At 42.0% G+C, this 17,236-nt stretch overlaps 1 protein-coding gene and 2 pseudogenes across 2 annotated transcripts in view; all 3 read left to right on the top strand.

Annotated features, from left to right (window-relative positions):
* Positions 1-17,236, top strand: part of CNGB3 (cyclic nucleotide gated channel subunit beta 3) — a 163,230-nt gene that overhangs the window by 71,688 nt on the left and 74,306 nt on the right. The window contains exons 4-6 of one of the 2 annotated variants that reach the window (XM_003268270.3): positions 393-547; positions 3,301-3,453; positions 4,339-4,547. In XM_003268270.3, the coding sequence (XP_003268318.1) occupies positions 393-547; positions 3,301-3,453; positions 4,339-4,547 (517 nt within the window). Of the gene's footprint in view, positions 1-392; positions 548-3,300; positions 3,454-4,338; positions 4,548-17,236 lie in introns of those variants that run through there. The other variant, XM_030794908.1, reaches the window with a different exon arrangement.
* LOC105737628 lies at positions 9,702-11,174 on the top strand (annotated as a pseudogene).
* Positions 11,276-14,351, top strand: LOC105737654 (annotated as a pseudogene).

A 17,236-nucleotide genomic window follows, 5' to 3' on the forward strand; every position in this document is an offset into this window, starting at 1 on the left:
AATAAAACCACCATATTTATTGTCCCTGGGATTATGCAGGCACGTATACCAAGGGGCAGGGAATCTTGGGGCCATCTTAGGCTTCTGCCTGCCCCACCATCTGTAGCTTTACTTGTCCTAGTGATATAATGTAATGACAGAATCACTGTCATCAAGATCCAATATGGTCAAGAGTTACCACTTGCTATTTAAGGATTCTAATTTTTTTAATAACAAATCTGTATTCCACCAGCACTATTTCCATTAAACCTAATGTTTGAATTGTGCTATTCAATTGCAAAAAAGGGGAAGTTAATAATCTTGAATATATAAGGAAGGTGAAAAGATTTAATCCTTCCCTTATATCTATTTCTTCGTGGGCCCATCTGTATTGCCATGTTTTTCTCATTTAGCCCACAAAACAAACCGCCTGCAGCTCCTGTTATAAATGAGTATGCTGATGCCCAGCTACACAACCTGGTGAAAAGAATGCGTCAAAGAACAGCCCTCTACAAGAGAAAGTTGGTAGAGGGAGATCTCTCCTCACCTGAAGCCAGCCCACAAACTGGTAAGCATTGCTCCCTCCAAGTACTGGGAAGAAGGAAGTGATGAGGGGACCTGTGTTTTGCAGATGTTTTAGTTTGGATCTCCCAAAAGCAGACCCTGAGAAAATGATTTATGTACAGTTTATTTTGAGAGTGATCCAGGAAGGTACGAGTGGTGAGACAGAGAAGAAAGTTAAGATAGTACAGATAGGTTAATAAAAGGATCACTGGCCGGGTGCAGTGGCTCACACCTATAATCCCAGCACTTTGGGAGACCAAGACGGGAGGATTGCTTGAGCCTAGGAGTTTGAAACCAGCCTGGGCAACATAGTGAGACCCTATCTCTTAAAAAAAATTTTAATTAAAAAAAAAGAAAAAAAATAAGAGGATCACTGCTGTGCCATTGGGGCTTTATCTAGCTGAAAAGCTGTGTGGATCATACTTGAGAATTACCTGAATGGAAGAGAAGGAAGCTGGTTGGTGCTGGAGCTTGACATTGTTACCTCCCCAGCACTTTAAGTAAAACTGCTGGAGGAAGTCCCCCACAGATGCACGGAAGCCTCCTACAGGTGATCTCCAGGCTCAGGGTATATGTGTAGGACACAAACAGTATCTTCTATAGCAAATTTTATTGCAAATATTGAAAATACCCATATTATGCAAAGTACATATTATAAAAACACATGAATATTACCTGGGTATCCAACAGAGCAAAGGACATCAACAAACCAATCACGTAAGGGGAGGGACTATTATCAACCACCCTAATAATTACAAAAATGTGTGTGTGAAAAATTAATCAGCCAGGAGCAGTGGCTCCTGCCTGTAATCCCAGCCCTTTAGGAGGCCAAAGCAGGCGGATCACGAGGTCAGGAGATCAAGACCATCCTGGCCAACAGGGTGAAACCCTGTCTCTACTAAAATACAAAAAATTAGCCGGGCGTGGTGGTGCGTGCCTGTAGTCCCAGCTACTCAGGAGGCTGAGGCGGGGGAATCACTTGAACCCAGGAGGCAGAGGTTGCAGTTAGCCAAGATTGCGCCACTGTACTCCAGCTTGGCAACAGAGCAAGACTCCGAAAAAAAAAAAATCAATATGATAATATAGAGCACAAAAGTAATATATACTATGATTACATCTATGTAAAATATTTATATATATACAGAAAAAGAATAGAACAAAGCTTGGTTGTTTAACATATAAATGCAAATCAAGTTGATAATTACATGCGATGGAGTTGGGCTTCCTTATAGTTCTGTATAAGAGAATGTGGGTTTTCAAAATAAACTGTGTATTGTATAACAGTTTCTTTTTAAACAGAAGAGGCTAAAAGGAATCATAGTCATTATACTTTGATAAAGATATATTGAAAAGAATATTGTGTGTGACATGTGTGAGGGTAAAGAAGCACCAAACCAAAACCTGTGGAATGATGTACATTTGCAGTGTTTTTGATCTCTGACTTTATTGATGCTCCAAAGTATGTGAAAATCAAGCTTGTATTTAAAATATTCTATTTGTAACACCTTTGTGACACCTTATTTGTGAGCTTTAAACCTGTTACATATTTCCAGATTCCAGTGTTTTCATTACCTGTATATTTTCATAAATGTTACTATTTTATTTTGTTTTTATTGTATACTTTAAGATATACGACATGATTTGTTTTCTTTTTTTAACGTGAGAATGCCTTTAGTTTATACTCTACATTTTTATTTGAGACGTAGTTTAAAAACTGTAAAATCCACAAATATTAAGTGTACAGTTCAATTATTTTAACATACTCTTTTTTCATTTTTTAAAATTTTATTTCCTGTAACATTGGAGTCACAATGAATTTTTAAAGCAAATTCCAGACACTATATTTCATCCATAAATATTTCAGTGTAGATAAACACTTTATTTATATATTTATTTAATCTTATTTTATTCTTTTAATGGCAGAGTCTTGCTCTGTCACCCAGGCTGGAGTGCAGTGGCATAGTCATAGCTCACTGCCGCCTCTAACTCTTGGGCTCAAATGATCCTCTTGCCTCAGCCTTCAGAGGAGCTGGGACTAAAGCCGTGTGCCACCATGCCTGGATAAGTTTTACATATGAATAGTCCTGTTGGATCACCATCACCACCCTCCAAGATAAAGGACATTTCCCTCACTAGAGAAAACTTCCGGTCTCCCCAGGTGACAAAGCCCCCTTGCCAAGGTAATCACTATCCTGAATTTTGTCATCATTTAGTAGTTTTTCCTGGTTTTTTTTTTGATAAAAATTTATTAACATTTATTTTAAAAATTGTTTTTCCTTTAATTTTTTACATTGACATATTTTTTCTTTATACAAACACACACACAGTGAAATAAATGTCACTATTTTAAATGTCATGAAGGTTTTATTTCATCTGTCTATATCAAAAGAGGAAGATTCATAAATGTTCTGACTTAAAGAAATTCAAGTTTTTTGGGTTTTTTTATACTTTAAGTTCTGGGATATAGGTGCAGAACATGCAGGTTTGTTACATAGGTATACATGTGCTATGGTGGTTTGCTGCACCCATCATCCCATCATCTACATTAGGTATTTTTCCTAATGCTATCCCTCCCCTTGTCCCCCACCCCCTGACAGGCCCCAGTGTGTGATGTTCCCCTCCCTGTGCCCATATGTTCTCATTGTTCAACTCCCACTTATGAGTGAGAACATGCGGTGTTTGGTTAAGAAATTCAAGTTTTTAACTAAGCTAACTTAACCTCTTCAAATGTTTCATCTTTTTTTTTTTCCTATGAAGCAAAGCCCACGGCTGTACCGCCAGTAAAAGAAAGTGATGATAAGCCAACAGAAGAACATTACTACAGGCTGTTGTGTTTCAAAGTCAAGAAGATGCCTTTAACAGAGTACTTAAAGCGACTTAAACTTCCAAACAGCATAGATTCATACACAGGTATTATCAAATGGTGAACTGTCGTAGTGGGAGGGCTGGCTATCACCAAGAAACCCTGTGACTCAAAGTCATAGATAGCTTCTATTTTCCTTACTTCATATTATCAATCTAACTAGGAAGCAGAATTTAAATTATGTAACCTGCAAAGGATCATTTGCCCATCTTTGGTGAAGACAAGAAATACAATATTCCTGCCTATATTTAAAAGGCAGTACAGATCCTCTCCTGCCCCTAATTATCTTTGAAAAGAAGGCCCAAAGCACTCCACAATATGTGCACTGACACACTCACACATCGTTATAAAGTGTCAGTCTTCTTCCATGGCTTCACATTGTTGATTATTCTAATTGAACAAATCCTTTCCTGCAGCCTCCCATAGGTGGAGAAGCCATATGTGTGAAGGGCCATGGACTACGTTAATGGGCTGACCCTCTGCCCTCCCATTCAGTGCCATACTCCTTCTGGCAGGATGTGGCCTTTCTGCTACCTGCCCTGGGCAATCAATCCTGCGACTTAACTACTGACGAACCAAAGATCTGTGGCTGCAGTGATGTCTGTGCAAAGTCCTTCCGACTTTTCTTGAAATTCTCTTTCCCTGATCCAAATAGTACAGTTACCTGTGTGGACAGATTCAGAGTGGCCGCTTCTTCAGGAGACTGGAAGGAAACTGTCCACTTTCGGAAGAGGTGATAAGATCATTTAACATCTCTTGTAAAGCCCGGAGCCTCACAGTCCAGAGGCAGAATGGTGTTGAATGTTTAATAGAGCCTCCTATGGCAAATTGCTCTCTAGAGGGTAGTGCCCCAACCTCCCCAAACTAAGCAAGAGGATTCTTTCTGTGTTTGTTCTATGTCATTTGGATTGCACCACTTGCTGTTTTTCCAGATCGACTCTATCTCCTGTGGCTCTTGCTTGTCACCCTTGCCTATAACTGGAACTGCTGGTTTATACCACTGCGCCTCGTCTTCCCATATCAAACCCCGAACAACATACACTACTGGCTTATTGTGGACATCATATGTGATATCATCTACCTTTATGATATGCTATTTATCCAGCCCAGACTCCAGTTTATAAGAGGAGGAGACATAATAGTAAGTGGGGTTCGGGAAAGGTGGAAACTGAAACGTGAATAACATCTAATTGGGCTACAAAAAAATAACAGCATTGTTTTATTTAATGTTTGACTGGCTATCTGCATGGATAATTGCAAGAAGTCATGAGCAATAATAACAAGAAAACAATTACAAAACAGCCATTGAGTGTTCACAATGTGCTGGAGAACATGCATCTCCCTGTACCTTAGTTTCCTCATATTTAAAGTGAAAATAACAAAAACACCATCATAATATTGATTGAAAGATTAAATAAGTTGAGGCCTGTGAAGTGCCTAGACTGTGTCTGGTGCATAATGAATGAGTATTAAATGGCAGCTAGCATTACTGCTCTAGTTAACTTATTTATGATACCTCCCTTAATCCTTTCAATGACACTATGAAAAAGATGTAATTAGCCCCATTTACAAATGAGGAAACTGAGGTTTAGAGAGGGAGGTTATTTGCTCAAAGCCCAAAGCTAGATAGTAGCGGAGCCAGGAGCTTAACTCAGGCCTTGCCTCTGCAATCACACAGGTTCAGGTTAGCAAGTGTTTCAGAATTTGACAATACTTGAGCATACAAAGAGAGTGCCAAGTCTGAAATTTTGAAATTGTCCACATATTATACCTAAATAATGTTTTTTAAATGGATCAATTATCAATACCAAAAGAAGAAACCATTTAATATATATTCCTCTGGTCATCAAGCCTCAAACAGTCTATGAAGCAGTTGTTTTCTATCACATTACAGTCTACCATTCACTTCAATACCTTTAAAAATAAGATAGGTATTATTTCACTCATTAGAACCTACTCAACCTTCTTAGGAGACAGCCTGGTGTTGTGAGGAAGTACTAGGCTGTCATATTTTAGGACATGGACTGTGCCTTGTTTATCTTTGTATAGTAGGAACCGAGTGAAGTGCCTGCATGTAGTAGAGAAATCAAGCACGGGGTTTTAAGCCTGGACACTTTGGGAAAACCAAACTTAGAAAGCAAAGCTTTCATGACCCTTTTTTTTTTTTTTTCCAATTTTTGTTTTATATTCAGGAGATATACATACAGGTTTGTTACGGGGGTATCTTGGGTGATGCTGAGGACCCAGGTACTGAACATAGTACCCAATAATTCGGTTTTCTACCCTTCCCCACTTCCTCCCTGCATTCCTCCTCCCTCTAGTCATCCCCAGTTTCTATTGTTCTGATCTTTATGTCCGTAAGTACCCAATGTTTCACTTTTAAGTGAAAACATGCTGTATTTGGTTTTCTGTTCCTGCATTAATTTGCTTAAGCTAAGGGCCTCCAGCTGCATCCATGTTCCTGCAAAGGACATGATCTCATTCCGTGGTGTATATGTGCCACATTCTCTTTATTCAGTCCACTGTTAGTGGGTACCTAGAATGATTTCATGTCTTTGCTATTGTGAATAATGCTGTGATGAACATGCAGGTGCATGTGTCTTTTTGTTAGAAAGATTTGTCTTCTTTTGGATATATACCCAGTAATGGGATTGCTGGGTCAAATGGTAGTTCTCTTTTAAGCTTTTTGAGAAATCTCCAAGTTGATTTCCACAGTGGCTGAAATAATTTACCCTCCCACCAACAGTTTATAAATGCTCCCTTTTCTCTGCAGCCTTTGCCAGCATCAGCTGTTTTTTGACTTTTTAGTAATAGCCATTCTGACTTGTATAAGATGGTATCGCATTGTGGTTTTGATTTGCATTCCTCTGATTAGTGATGTGGAGCATTTTTTCACTTGTTTTTTTGGCCATTGTATGGTCATGACCATTTTAATCAATATAGATTCACCGCACTGTCCAATATGGTGACCACTAGGCAAATACGTCCATTCAAATTTAAATTTGAATTCGTTACAATTAAATAACATTAAAATTCAGGTTTCTCAGCCACATTGTTGATATTTCCAGAACTCAACAACCACATATCTAGTGGACAGCACAGAAGATTTCCACCATTGCAAAATATACTATTATTCAGTGTGGTAAGAGAATGAAAGAGCAATGAGCCATCCATATCTCCATCAATACAGCCAAACCACAGAGAGGTAGCCACACCCCTCACAGATATGGGCAAATCACAAGTAGGTAGAACACCTCCACTGGTGTTTTGTTTTTTAATGAATATGGCCTCTACAGGTCTATCTTTTTATTCTTTACTTGCCAGATTCATCACATCTTATTTCTCATGACCAAATGCAGTGCCCTTCCTAAGAAATTAGCATTCTTACCCTTAGGAGAAATTATCTTCTCCTGGATTTATTCTCAGTCTTGAGGGAAGTTTATTGTCAATTGAATCAATCTAAGAAACAGAAAAATGTGTTTTCATAAGCACAAACCCAAATCTTATAACCACTACCCCAAGCCCCTTCCCCAGCTAACTAGAAAGATGCTTCCTTTCCAACTGTGGCCAATGTGCCATCCTCCTCCCAAGGCTCAGCAAGGGCTGCACAGAACATGTCCTCCAATGTCACAATAGGAAGAGCAGACTGACTGCCTATATGGCATCTTAGGTCCATGTAGAATTTTGAAGAAGACAGTTAGGTCGCTTAATCTCCTTAATATTTTCTGTTGAATCTTCAGAAGGTCTTAAATTATCAAAAAGCTGAAAGGAATAGCTTTGAATATTTTTTTCTTCCTTAAAATAATTTTCATTTTCTGGGAAGTGTTTTCTATATTTGAAATCTTTCCTAGAAAGAAATACTAAAGGCAAAAGCCAAAGCTATGCCAAAAGTCTATTCAAAAAATTCCTTATGCAGACTTTAGAGCATTAGTTAACTCACCAGCACCATCCCCAGAGCAACCTGGCAGCTTGATGAATGGTGATGATGGTGTACAAATAAGAAGTAAACAACAACAAAAAAAGGAACACTAATTTCAACCTCCATTAGACTCACAAGGGGGGAGAAAATCAATGTTTGACAAATGGAAAATGACAAAGTCAGCAAAGGGAGACTTTTTTCAATTTTCTAAGAGGCCTTTGCACACAATGAAGTGTTAAAACCAAGAAAAATTACCAGTAAAAAACACACTCAACAGGTGCTATTCAAAATGCATTATCATAAGCTACAAACATACAGCAGGAAATAATTGCTTTGTTTATTCAAAAGAAGTTTAATGGTTTCTTTAATTTAGAGTAAGTAGCTGCAGCCTTTGAAACTTGATTACATTTTGGTAAGAAGACTATGCACATTGAGTACCCAACCTGAAGGTCTCACTATATTTAGCTATCTATGCTACCATTGGTAACACCACTGAATCATTCATTCATTCATTCAAGAAACATTTATTAAATACCTACAGTTGCTAGGTAGATACACCTACTTAATTTATTTATTAAATAAATGCACCATAACTGGAGGTTGGAAATATGAATTCCCCAAGGCCTTGAAGGAAAACAAACAAGTAACAGACAACAGATTGAGGTGCTCACAGCTACAATAGAAACCAGGAGGCCTTACAAGTTTTTCACAGCATTTATTTATAAAATCTTTCTCCTAAAAGTGGTGCTACAAAGATAACAGAATTTTGAAACGCGGTCGAACAAAAAGTCCCTTGTATGTAATTTCCTTTATAGATAGCAGAAATTGAATTGGAAATGACAGTGAAGATTATTTAGATAAGAGACACTCACATCCACAACCCTTTGCTAAAACTACCAATCACGAAATTCACAGAAGTCCTCGGTGTCATCTAGTTACAAGGTCAATTAGGCCTTCCTTTATAATCAACTGCTTTTGGTACTTAATCCTCTCAATTGCTCTTTATAAACCAATCTGAAGAAAACCACTCCCTTCTCTGTGTTTACTATACTCATAGTTCTGTTATTTAATTGTATTAAATATCGATTAGGCTAGTTATGAAGTAGTAGAAGCAAACAGTCCGGGGTCAAATTTCACTTCTGAAATTTGCTAATAGCATTAAATATCGATTAGGCTAATTATGAAGTAGTAGAAACAAACAGTCTGGGGTCAAATTTCACTTCTGAAATTTGCTAATAGCATTAACTTGAAGAAACTAAACTTACCCTTTCATTGAATACAATTTTTTCATCCCCCAAAATGGGCATAGCCGTATTGTTGCAGGATTTTCCTTAGTTCAGCTAAAGATAGGGTCCTTGAATGTCCCATGGCCATGAAAATTTAGGCTCGGAGACGGTTTAAAGGGTGAGTGAAGCAGGGCTTTATTTGGTGAAAAGGTTTTATCTAGTGAAAGGTTTTTGAAAAAGGGGGAAACAGGGATCCTCCACAAGGCCAGAGCCCCCTGCTAGAGTGCTTCCTGCCCACTGTTCGAATTCCAGGTTCCACACAGGAAGAGGAGAGGCCAGGCTCCTCCCTACTGCAAATGTAGCAAACTTTCCAAGGCTCCACCTCAGTGGGCAGGCTGGTTGGGTTTCTCCAGCAACCCCCTCCCACCTGGCTATCTCAGTACCCACCTCATAAACCTATTATGAAGATTGAATAAGACACCCAGCTCAGGGTCTGGCATATAGAAAATACACAATTGCTTGTTAAATGAATTAAATGAATGGATGTCCACACACTTCACTTTTCCCTCTTGTCTCCTATATGTCTATGTATCTTTCTTTCTTACCTGAGGATAAGTTTCTTGAGAGTAGGGACAGTATTTGATTCACTTATTCATCTATCGTAGGAACTTAGAGTATACTCAAGAAATGTTTGAAGGAGTGAATGAATGATAATCTCAGTTCAAGGATTTTATTTCCTTGAATAATTATTTAATTTGCATTATAATTGTTTCAGGTAATATTATTTTAAAATACTTCTTCCATCTGTCCTGTGTAAAATTATGAAGTTTCTATGAATTGTTTATCAGAAGAAGTGAATACGGGTCCTGGTGTGCGGCTTGGCGCAGGCTCACAAAGAGCTGCAGTGGCGCCCCATGCTCAGCCTTGCAGACTGAGTTGGCGGCGGTGGGACGGGGACAGCAGCGCACCCGCGCAGCCCTGCACCTGGGCCAGTCTCCTGAATATTTACACATTGCCGAATCTCCTGTGGACAAAACACCACGGAGGCCAGGTCTGTTCCATGATGGGTTGAGCCTCTTCTCGTGCCTAGAGATTCCGAGAATCCTATCCATCTTTTTCACCAATATGGTTTGTGGACTCTGATGACCCAAATCTGACATCAGTTATGGAACGTCTAGAAGATACTAAGAACAACAATTACCTTCGTCAGCAATTGAAGTCGTTGATATGCGAACTCTGCAGATTATATAACATTCCTAAGCACCTGGATGTTTGAGATGCTAGATCAACCACCACCCATGGGTCAGAATGGGAAAACAGAAGTGACTTCAGAAGAAGAAGAGATGGCTGGAGATATAAAATACTTAAATCACTGTAAGATGAAGGAAGAACTTATTAGTGGGAAAAAGTCGGAGGATGAAGGAATTGAAAAAGAAAATTTGGCAACATTAGAGAAAATTAGGAAGACTCAAAGTCAAGGCCATTTAAATGTGATGTGGTGTTTGTGTCAGTGCAAGCTTCAGATAGACTTATGAAAGAGCTCAGGGACGTATGCAGATCACAGAGTTATAAAACATAAAACGGGTCTGCTGGAATTTTTTTGTCTTCTTCCTGATAGAGAATTAACTCTTACATAATTTTTATCTTCTGGCAAAAGCATGAGCAATATTGCTTGTAAAGGATTTTTTCAGTGGAACTCATAAATGACAGTACGTGACTGGCATGTTAAACTGCAGAAGGTCGACCCTGATAGTCTTTTGCACAATGATCTTAAGATCATAAAAGATAAAGCATAGAATATATTTTGTTTAACATATCTTTTAAGAAACTGTTGTGGTTGTCAACTGGGTTGTTGTCCTAAACTATGAATCTGTTATATATTGACTGAAGTTGCTAATGGCTACATTTTTACTGACTCATATGGGGGAACGAATGAAGCACCAAGGCCAAAAACAAAACACAAAACACAAAAAAACCCAGGAAAGTAGAACTTCAGGGAGGAGGCGATCTGAGAGGTAAATGGCTGAAATTCTATTGGATTTGCATTTCTGGACCATGGCTCCTGACACCAGAAAGAAGGGCCTTTTCTGGGATAGGAGTATTTCTTAAGAGGCCTGGGAAGAATGTTATTGCCTTGAGCTAACTGGCCTCATGAAGAGGACCTTAAACTGAATTGCCAAGTTATTAGTATTGGTATTCACAGACTTTGGAGGGTAGCAGGATAATTTTCCATTTTATCCTCTATTTGTTCGAGTGGTGTTACCTGTTCTCTCAGGAGGATATGTATTGGGTGGGGAAGCACTGTGTATGGAACTTCTCACAAAACAGGGCTGTAGCTGTGCCTACACAAAAGAATTGGTCATCATGCAAGTAAATGCCATCTTAGTCATTGACAAAGCCACAGTGCAGTTTGGAGCAAATAAGAATCAATGTAATCTAGCAAGAGCCCAACAATCCTATAATTCCATTGTACAGATGCATGAGAAAAATGGTCCCTCTGGACACGCCGCCACCTGGCCATGCTTCCTTTCCCTTTCATCTTTCTCATCGACCAATGGGCTTGGAGCATTGAGGCCACACCCTATTCTGCGTTCTAGTGTGGCCCTGGTTAACTCTCCTCTAGCTCAGTTGCACATCTGCTCGGTAGATGACTGGATGTGTTTAGCAGTGGTTGCCAGGATCGTGCTGATATGGCCCCAACCCCACCTCCCACCCTGCCCTTTGATGTCAGAAGAAACCCTACAGAGCAAATTGGCTGTGGCCAAGAAAACATCAAGATAATATCAGCATATAAACAACCCTGGTGTAGGTACAAGAGCAAAAAAGGAGAAAATGAAAAATGTCAGCAACCCTGAGACAACAACTTCTGGTGGTTGTCATTCACCTGAGGATACGTGCAAAGACCATGCTTCTCCCCTACAACTGTCTGCTCATGACACCATGTTAGCTGGTGGTGTCTCTTCCCCTGGTGCCAGTCTCACTAGCATGGCGGCACCTCAGAATCATGATGCTGACATTGGTCCCAATCTCATGGATGAAACCAAGACTTTCTCATTGACCAAGAGCCCAGGACAACTCTCCAACAGCTCAATGGTCTTGCCCTGAGTCTACATCCTTTGTCAATGGAGAGGGCCCTGCATCATCTGCTAACCTGAAGGATCTGGAGAAACAACAAAACCAAGAAGTTCTGGATCAACTAGAAGAAGAAAAGAAAGCAAGCAACTGAAAGCAGGGATCCAAACGGAGTGGTTACAGGTTCAAATTCAGACCATAGGGATCCTCATGTCCGAGAAGGCAGAGTTATGGACAGCCCTGTATTACACTCAGCGTGCTGCCAGGCAGTTTGAAGGAGAGTCAAAGGATCTGGCCAGCCACCTGCAGTATTCCTGGCAGCATGTGGGAGAGTTGGAGTGGGCTCTCTCTGCTGTCTCTACACAGCAGAAGAAGACAGACAAGTACAACAAAGAGTTAACCAAAGAGACTGATGCCCTCAGGCTGGAGTTATATGAGGATCTGAAGCAGCAGAACTCAGAATTAGAAGAGAAATTTGAGTCCTAGTGACAGAGAAGTCAGGGATCCAGCTCAACTTGGAGGATCTGCAAAAGAAGCTGGAGAGGGCCAAGCTCTTGCTTCAATAGTCCTCAAGCCAGTGTGAACCCCCTGATGCTAACCAGCAGTTACAGCAGGCCATGGAGGAGCAGGCACAGCTGGAAGCACACCTGGGGCAGGTTATGGAGTTCCTGAAACAGCTACAGATGGAGAAAGATCAATATACTGAAAATCTGAAAGGAGGAGCGCCATGTGGTAGCAGAGGATGCAGCCGATGTCAGAGCAGGTGCACACATTGAGGGAGGAGAAGGAGCACAGCATGACTCGGGTACAGGAGCTGGAGACAAGCTTGGCCAAACTGAGGGAACAGATCGCTGAATCCCTGCTCCTGGAACCCCGAGCAGGGCCCTCTGAGGTGGAGCAGCAGCTACAAGTGGAGGCCGAGCACCTGCGGAAGGAGCTGGAGCGTCTGGCAGGACAGCTCCAAGCCCAGGTGCAAGACAATGAGGGCTTGAGTCGCCTGAACCGAGAGCAGGAGGAGAGGCTGCTGGAGCTAGAGCAGAAGGCTGAGCTCTGGGAGGAGCAGGCGGAGGTCCACAGGCAAACCCTGGAGACCGTGCAGAATGACCTCACCACCATCAGTCATGCAGTCTCCCAGAACAGCGAGCTCAAGGAGCAGCTGGCCGAGTTGCAGACTGGCTTCATGAAGCTGAACAATGAGAACATGGAGATCACCAGCACACCACAGTCAGAGCAGCACATCAAGGAGCCGGGCGAGAAGGTGGGCGAGCTGAAGGAGATGGTAGAGCTGAAGAGCCAAGAGGCTCAGAGTCTACAGCAGTAGTGAGATCAGTACTTGGGTCACCTGCAGCAGTACGTGGCCACCTATCAGCAGGTGCCCTATGAGAAGGAGCTCCACAAGCAGTTACTGCTGCAGACCCAGCTCATAGACCAGCTGCAGCAGGAGGAAGCTCAGGGCAAAGTGGTGGCCGAGATGGCCTGCCAAGAGTTGCAGGAGACCCAGGAGCACCTGGAAGCTACCAGCCAGCAGAAGCAGTAGCTACAGGCCCAGCTGACCCTCATGGCTCTCCATGGGGAAGGAGATGGACTGGACAGTGAGGAGGAGGTGCTTCTGCTCATGCCAAGCATCCCGGAGGAACTGGAGAGTCGGGAGGCCATGGTGGCATTTTTAAACTCAGCTGTGGCAATCTGATTTAGAGATCATCTGGCTGCCACTGTAGAATGGATCAAGGGGAACAAGACTAAAGGCAGAGATAGCAGTGCCAGAAAGGAGAGAATAGACGTGAGAAAATTTTAGGAAGAATGAGTAGAACTTGGCTCTTGGTTGTATGAGGGCTGAGGGAGACTGCCCAGTGTAGGACCACTAAGCAGTGTAGATGAGGAGAAGCAGGCATGGCCACGTGGGCACCTGAAGGAGCAAAGGGTGAGCTGTCAGTGTCTGGCTCACCTGGTAGCCTCAGTCCAGAAGGAGCCAGAGGCAGCAGCCCTAGTCCCAGGGACTGGAGGCGATTCTGTGTGTGGGGAGGCCCACCGGGCCCTGCAGGGGGCCATGGAGAAGCTGCAGAGCCACTTTATGGAGCTCATGCAGGAGAAGGTGGACCTGAAGGAGCAGATGGAAAAACTGGAACATCGCTGCATCCAGCTGTCTGGAGAGACAGACATCATCAGTGAGCAGGAGGCCAGGGCATGGCAGGGGGAGCTGCACGGTGGTCAGAGGGGTCCCAGCGTCTGAACCCTGTCCTCCCACAGGAAAGTACATCACACTGTACCAGAGCTAGAGGGCAGTGCTGAAGACGTGGCGCCAGAAGAAATACATCAGCAGCCTGGCCCAGGACAAGGAGGAGATGAAGGTGAAGCTGCTGGAGCTGCTGGAGCTGCAGGAGCTGGTGTTGCAGCTTGTGGGCAATCACAACAAGTGGCAGGGCAAATTCCTGGCAGCTACCCAGAACCCTGCTGATGAGCCCGCTCCAGGTGCCCCAGCTCCCACAGGAGCTTGGGGCTGCCAACAAACAGGGCGATCTTTGCAAGATGAGCCTTACCCACAGCGTGGAGCCTGCACAAGAAGAGGCCAGGGAGGGTTCTCCCCATGACAATCCCACTGCACAGCAGATTATGCAACTGCTTCCTGAGACGCAGAACACCCAGGAGCACCCAGGCTTGGGCAGCAACCCCTGCATTCCATTTTTCTATCATGCTGACAAGAAATGAGGTGAAGATCACCGTCATCTAAAAGCCGGCCACTGTCAGCAAAGCTTGGAGAAGTGGGTCCAGAGGCTGCATCCCCACCAAGTCCTTACCACCCCTTCCCAGTCACCCCGTTATCCTTAGGGGAGCAAGATAAGACCCCTGTGTGATGGGGGGAGACAAACAAGTGCAGACCCTTTGCCACCTTGGCCAGGCCTGAGTCCTTAATTTCTGGATGATTATTGTTGTTATTTAAGAGCTAGAGGCTCATGGAGTTGATTTATTTGGAGGAGGCCTGGTGGCCTCCCTGACGGCCTGACTCACTAAGGCAACTTTTCCCTCATGGGGGCTCCCATCTTCTTACTTAGAGAGGCAGCTGAGGTGGGACAGTGGGGCTAAATGTAGACCAGGCAAGAGAACAGGCTGCTGGGGGTAGCTCCCCTTCCCCAATGTACATATTCTATCTGTGTAACATTTTGTATATTCCAGGGTAGGGCCACCCCCTGTATCATACATAGAGGAGGTTGAAGCTGGTACATGGGGAGGAGGTTCCAGTAATTATTTGGGGCTGGGAAACTTCTTTACTGATAGCACGGGACACAGAAAGGAGGCAAGGATGGGGTCATGGCACCCTGGTGATGCAACTTCTGTTTATTTAGCTTTTTATTTTGGAATAAATGGATTTAGCCATTGTTGGGGGGCGGAGAAGAAGAGGTGAATACTAAGTAAATATACTAACACCTGAGTAGATCTTCTTCAAAAGCTATCTGTTGGGAAAGGATTTAGATGCAATTAGCACATCCTTCCTAAAGTAAGCCTCCCCTGAATAAATGTCGCTGGCATAATGATGAGGCTTAAAAGAGGGAGAAGGAATTAAGTGGGGTGACATTTTAAAAATAAGTACCTAACTGTTACCGGTAAGCATGCTGATCCTCATAAGGCTAATGATGCCAAGTTTATTTACTGCTCTAAAGAAGATAGATTTTAAAATCACTAAATCATATTTCATTTAATCTAGCAAGTTTTAGTTTCATTTACATTTATTCAATCATAGAATCATAGACAACCTTGAAAGTAAATAGACAAATGTGCTAAGAACATTCTTCCTGAGTGCAAGGTTGAGGTAGTATTTTAACTTAACTGTCTAGCACTTCATATCTATCTGGCTGTCCCATATAAACTTTGAGGGAAGTCACTGATTTTACTCTTTTGGTACATGATTTATAACGCTATTTATTTGAACCTGTATCTATGGCTACCTGTGGCTCAGTAAGCCATTTTGTTTCACAGTAAAAATCATTAAATGAGCATGTCATATATTTTCTAATATATTTCTGTAAAATTTAGTATGTGTATATGAGTAAAAATTATAGCCAAAAAAGTCAGTAGTGTGGGGAGTAACTAGGGAGTTGACTAACCAATCTTTAACATTGCTCAAGCAGCAGTTTAAAACTTCCCGACAGCCTGAATGATAATTGTTAGAAGATGCTACTTCCATGTGTCCCAAGTTATAACGCTTTGGTCAACTAATTAAGAGCCCTTAGAAAATCCCTTACTACATACAAGTGAAACATGTAAGTCCAATATTCACATTAATCCTTTTAGGTCTGAATATTAACAAATGCCACTCCAGTCATCTATCACTCGTCACACATTTATTGAACACCTGCTCTGTGTTAGACACTGTGTTAGGAACTGAGGAAATAGAAGACAAAGATTGGACCCTACTCTCTTACATAGCTCAGAATGTCTAGGACAGACCGACAAAAGAAAAATGGTGGGATTTTATGTTGTGAGTCATGAAAAGGCATGCCCAGGGTGCTATAAGGCTCAGAGAAAACCATCTGACAGAGGAGACCCTTAGTCCAAATCTTGATGGATGAGTTGGAGTTACCTGCACCTTTTTCCTCCACAAGAAAAAAGGAAAAACATGTTCTGAGCTCTGGGACAGCATGGGCAAAGGCATCACTCTGATGCATTTGAGGAACTGCTGAACAGAGTGGCTTCTGTTTCTGGGATGCTCCGGGAAGCAAGTGGTAAACAGAAAGTAGAGCTTTGTATACCCTGAAAAGGTGCTTGCATTTTTTTCCTTTAAATCATGTGGAGTTGCAGGATTTGACATAAATGAGGATTTTAAGTAATCTGATTTAGAGATCATCTGGCTGCCACTGTAGAATGGATCAAGGGGAACAAGACTAAAGGCAGAGATAGCAGTGCCAGAAAGGAGAGAATAGACGTGAGAAAAATTTAGGAAGAATGAGTAGAACTTGGCTCTTGGTTGTATGAGGGCTGAGGGAGACTGCCCAGTGTAGGACCACTAAGCAGTGTAGATGAGGATGCTCACAGGATACTCGTAAGCAGGAGGAGCAGCAGTTTGGCTCAAGGGGAATGAAGACTGATGATGAATTCAGGTTTGGTGCAGTGGATCTGCTAAGCAAAGAGGACAATGGGCAGTTGCTTACCCATCAACAGCTCAAGAAAGTGATATTAGGTGGAAGTAGAGATTTGGTAGCATCAAGCCACGTGGTAATCTCTGAAACTATAAACGTGGGTGAGATTTCCCAGGAAGCAAGTATGAAGAGAAAAGAGAAGAGAGCTAAATCCTGGGGAATGTTGACTTTGAAATGACTAGCCCAAGAATCCAAGAAGAACATTGAAAAGTAGGAAGTGAAGATATAAAGTAAACTAAGAGTGGGATTACAGATTCTTTGAAAAGAAAAAGTTTCATGGAAAAAAATTGTCCAAAAACAATTTTTAATTCTTCAAAGGTTGTATTCATCTCTCCATTTTGTATTCATTCAATTAATAAATATTTATTGGACTTTTAGTATATTCTAGGCACTAGTTAAAAATAGTTGCTAAACAAAATCAAACCTGTCCTCACACAGATTACCATTTAATGGAGTAGACTAATTTTAAATAAATGAGCCA

This window comes from Nomascus leucogenys, chromosome 16 (assembly GCF_006542625.1).
Source record: "Nomascus leucogenys isolate Asia chromosome 16, Asia_NLE_v1, whole genome shotgun sequence".
In the NCBI taxonomy this organism is placed as follows: domain Eukaryota; kingdom Metazoa; phylum Chordata; class Mammalia; order Primates; family Hylobatidae; genus Nomascus; species Nomascus leucogenys.